This window comes from Diospyros lotus, chromosome 13, assembly GCF_014633365.1.
Source record: "Diospyros lotus cultivar Yz01 chromosome 13, ASM1463336v1, whole genome shotgun sequence".
In the NCBI taxonomy this organism is placed as follows: Eukaryota; Viridiplantae; Streptophyta; class Magnoliopsida; order Ericales; family Ebenaceae; genus Diospyros; species Diospyros lotus.
The window spans coordinates 3,310,295-3,314,660 of NC_068350.1; the positions used below are offsets into that span (position 1 = coordinate 3,310,295).

The 4,366-nt window shown below is 40.2% G+C and overlaps 1 protein-coding gene across 1 annotated transcript; it reads right to left on the reverse strand.

Moving 5' to 3' along the window:
- Positions 1–2,105: 2,105 nt before the first annotated feature.
- LOC127788892 (protein GL2-INTERACTING REPRESSOR 1-like) lies at positions 2,106–3,214 on the reverse strand. Its single transcript, XM_052317559.1, has 2 exons — positions 2,730–3,214; positions 2,106–2,602 (listed from the first exon to the last, which is right to left on the reverse strand). Exon 2 carries the CDS (start codon positions 2,590–2,592, stop codon positions 2,272–2,274), a length of 321 nt encoding a protein of 106 aa, XP_052173519.1. The 5' UTR covers positions 2,593–2,602; positions 2,730–3,214; the 3' UTR covers positions 2,106–2,271.
- Positions 3,215–4,366: the final 1,152 nt, after the last annotated feature.

Genomic DNA, 4,366 nt, shown 5'->3' on the forward strand with positions numbered 1-4,366 from the left:
ATAAAATGTGAGGGGGTTAATCATAGTGACTCAGCCGGGTGCAGTAGCTAGATCAGTGCTCACTGCGCACAAAAAATCTTCCCCAATTTTGAGAGATTGCTCCCACATTGCCGCTGGTGAGACTCGATCCTTGGTCTTTGTCCCAAACTTTATCTTGGAGACACTTTGTATTCCCAGTTATGACCAGCTTAACTGCCCATACGGGCCCAAGAGCTCCATCTTGGGACTACTTCATCTTGAAAGTGTCTTGATTTCAGGCTCACTTTCTAAAACAAAACAAGATTAAATGTGAATTAAAAGCGTATTTTTTCACACTATAACACGGACCATGTCTCCAGGAATTATATATTAAATTAATAAAAGAGATCTGCCTATTATTTTTAAAACTAGCTAGGAACCAGTGGCAGAGCTTGAAATTGCCTCCTTAAGTTTGCGCAAGTTGCACATAAACTCCAATATTTAAAAAACTTTTCAAATCTCCCCCCCCGTCAATTTGTAAAAAATAAAAAAAGGTCATAAGTAACTAAAAATGAGAAAAATACTAATAAATGAATAATACATATATTTTCAAGTTTCCGACAAATTTTTTAAGTAAAAAATTAATGTTAAATCAATAGTAGTTATATTTTTTAAATTTAATAGGAACCCACAAATCTAAACAGTACGAGTGTTGGTAGCCTTCTGTTTAAGGTTTGATGCACCAACAAGAGCATATATTAAATAAGGCTCCTAGTGTGTTTTGAGTGAGACATGAAGGGTAGTACGTAAGGGCTCCTAATTTCAACACTGCTCTTGGGTTGGGTGTGTGACCATCCTAATGCTTGATTAATGGTGATTGATCCTTCTTAAACCCACCCTAATCACAATACCCACTCCTCACCTAGCTATATATACAAAAATCTCGTTCATTCTATATATATTTATGATATCTACCTACGAAACTGTCACATAAATAAAGTTCGACTTTGTGGACACTAATATAAGAAGGTGAATTTTTATTTATTTGTTTAGACGAGTTTCTTATATATGCAAGAATTAATTAAAGTGGGGATGGCAGGGGGATTAATTTTAGTGTTGACTTTGAAAGGGAATTAATTATGAGTTGAGTTAAGAAAGGAGGGGGTTGGAAAAGAGAAAGAAAGAGTAGAGAATGAATTGAATGGGAGAGCAATGGAGGACAATTGCAGGTTGCCCAAATACAGCAATCCATGGCAAAAGAAGATTGCTTTTAGTGGGCAAAAGAGAGCTAAGCCCCCTAAATAATAATAATAATAATAATAATAATAATAATAATAATACAGATACAAATAAATAAGAAGGAAGGGGCAATAGGGTAGCTAGCTGGTGGTGATGTGTTTGTGTGAATTAAATTTTTGTATTTATCATCTGACGTAATAGACCCCATTATTCTCAACTGTCTCAATTACTATGCATTTATTTATTTTGCTTATTGCCTTCTAAATATTGCTTCCCCCCCCCCCCCCTCCCTTTTCTTTTAAATGCTCGAACTACCCTACCCTACCCCCCAACCTTACTTAGCACCTCTTTCTTTGCTTCCATTATTAAGTTTCCTAATTACCCTCCTTCCCTAGAACATCATTCTGTGTGAGTATGAGGCAATTACAGCCAGTATAAATACCCTACACCTTTGACCTATTTTAATACCTACAAAGGCAACGTCCCAAACTATAAATAAATATATATATATATATATATTGTTTAAATTAAGCAGCAGCGAGTTAAGAGTTAATGGGTTCAAACTTGCGACTTTGACTTGTTTCGACAAATGCAAGGACGATACATAGTTTCACCAACATCGGTTTTCTTGTTCGATGAAACAATATGTTGTGTTAGTTGGTCAACAACAACGAGCATAAGAATTATTTTGCAGCTTTGATCGATCGACCTGCATTAAAGATTAGGGTTTATGGGAATAGTGAAGATCATTTAATTTAAGCGGGGGGGCTCTGACTTGTTCGGTGGACAAGCTCGAGTGCAGAGGAAACATGGCTTTAGCAGCGAAGCAATGCCATCGTTTAGGTTTCTAAGCTGGAGAGAGAGAGAGAGAGAGAGAGAGAGAGAACATATAGAGTTTTAGCAGCAGCTAATGAACTGTCTAATGATTAAGCCCACTTTTGTTCTATGCATATTTGCACAGTGCAAAATTAAAAGTAGAGCTCTACAGACATGGATGGATCCTAGCTAGCTAGATGTTGTATCAACGCTTGCTATTACAAAAGCAAAAGCTTCTTCTCGATGATGATCAGTCGATCAGTTCTTCCTCGTCTTCCGGGAGGCGGCGGGGGAGGTGGAGGCGCCGTTGTCGTAGCCGATATCGAGCAAGACGGTGCTCTTGCATTTGGGGCACCGCGGCTCCGCCTCGGTGAGCATGACGTACATGAGGCAGCGCGGGCAGCCGGCGAGCAGCATCGAGGTGGCTTCCGGGCTGTCCTCCGGGCTGTGTTCCGACGACACGCAGGAGCTCTGCGGCGACACCGTCGCCGACCGGCTCGGGGATTCCATTCGAGGGTTGACCCTCGGCGGCGACAAATTCAGCTTCAGCTCCAGCTTCGGCCCGTTCCTGCGGCTCATCTTCAGTCGGCTGGAAAAAACCAATCAAAACCATGTTAGAAGAAACACGAGGCTCAAACATCGTTATCTACGCAATCAAACAACACCATATACATTAAAACTTGATATACACATACAGGGGGGGAGCTTTTGCCTACCTGAAGAATGGTGTGTGAATAGCTGATATATAAAGGGTGGCCGGCGCGGCGGTGAATGGGCACGGCGATCGAGCTCCGCCGCTAGCAGCGTGAGGTGGAGGTGGAGGTGGTTGAGGTGGCTGGGATTGTAAGCTCTGAGGCCATTTATAAAGCAGATGGAGAGGGGAGAAAGGTGAGAATTCTTAAAAGCATAATTTAATTTGGGGGGGGGGGGGGGGGGAGGAGGAAAGGTGGAGGGTGTGGATCAATGGAGAGAGAGAGAGAGAGAGAGAGAGAGGAAATGAAATGAATTGAGAATTGAATTGGAGGGATGGTAGAAGACGAGAGAGAGTATGAATTGAGGGGCAGGAAGTGTATTAATGGTTCGAAAAAATCCCAAGATAGGTGCAGGAAAAGGGAAAATTGCTAGCAAAATTTTGCAATTACAAAAGTAGTAGTGCAGAAGCATTCATTCATTTCATTCATTGCTTAGGGAAGCAGGCGGTGTTCTACACACACACACACGCACATACATATATACACATAATAAAGATATATATATATATAATACACATTGATTAATCATCCCTTATTAATTAAGACCCCGCCCCGGCAAAGTCCAATTGATGTTAAAGCTAAACCATATTTCCAAGTCCAACCACAACCCTATGAGTTCTTAATTGATCTCTCTCAAAAACCCATCTCTCTCTCCTGCCCTTCTTGTCTTCCCTCTCAAAGTTTGTGGGTTTGGGTTTTAATTATCAGCCTCGCTTTGTTGTTATATCCATATACTATATATACATCTTACAGCTGGTTGAATCGTAGATAATTTATCCAGTGCAGACTCCAAGTTACTAGCTCTCTTTACCATGTTATTGACAGTGTTTACAAAGAGGAAGAAATTTGGGACAAAGAAACGTTATCAAATCAAAATGGCCACGTTTTATATATGTTGAAATGTCAAATGTTTTTGAGTCTGTTCAAAGCCAAAGCCAAAGCCAAAGCCTGTGTTTTTGACCCCTGCAATTAATGGAACATTTTTCCCTTCCCTAAAGCTTTCATTAAGTCAGCGTATATAAAAGATCTTGAGATCTTACCCAGAATGCAAAATGAATTAGTACTGGTAACGTCCCCTTACCAATTAATTAAGAACCATGCTAAATGTACAACTATTTTGTACATCTTGAGCTACATAAAGAGATATTATGACCAAAATATCCTGCGTCTCATATGCGCCTCACGAGGGACCTTTTTGTCATTGATCTACCTTTATGTAGCTTAAAGAAATATATAAAGGTATACCAATAACATTTTTCATTAAGTAAACTAGATTGTTCAAGTACGTACTTGTGACATAAAACCACAGTTCAAGATTGAAAAATTTGCAAGCGGTCTGGGGCTGTGGTTCTGCCAAGCCCAGTTACATTAATGTTATGTCACTGTTAGAATGGTAAAAAGCTCGGAGCCTTAAAAATAGACAGTAAATAACGTTGGAATATGCATGGGACGTCGTGGCAGCAACCTGGCGTACTTGCAACCTATGCCCTGCCGGCCAAAACTCTGATACTCCCATTGTCTTGTTTCAATCTCCTCGTTATTATATATCGTCCTTAAGATCTTCTTAATTTGGGGCATGGCTAATACACACACATTTAGAT

Bases quoted from the DNA above. Each gene is read 5' to 3' on its own strand.
- LOC127788892 (XM_052317559.1), bottom strand. From the start codon at position 2,592: ATGAGCCGCAGGAACGGGCCGAAGCTGGAGCTGAAGCTGAATTTGTCG.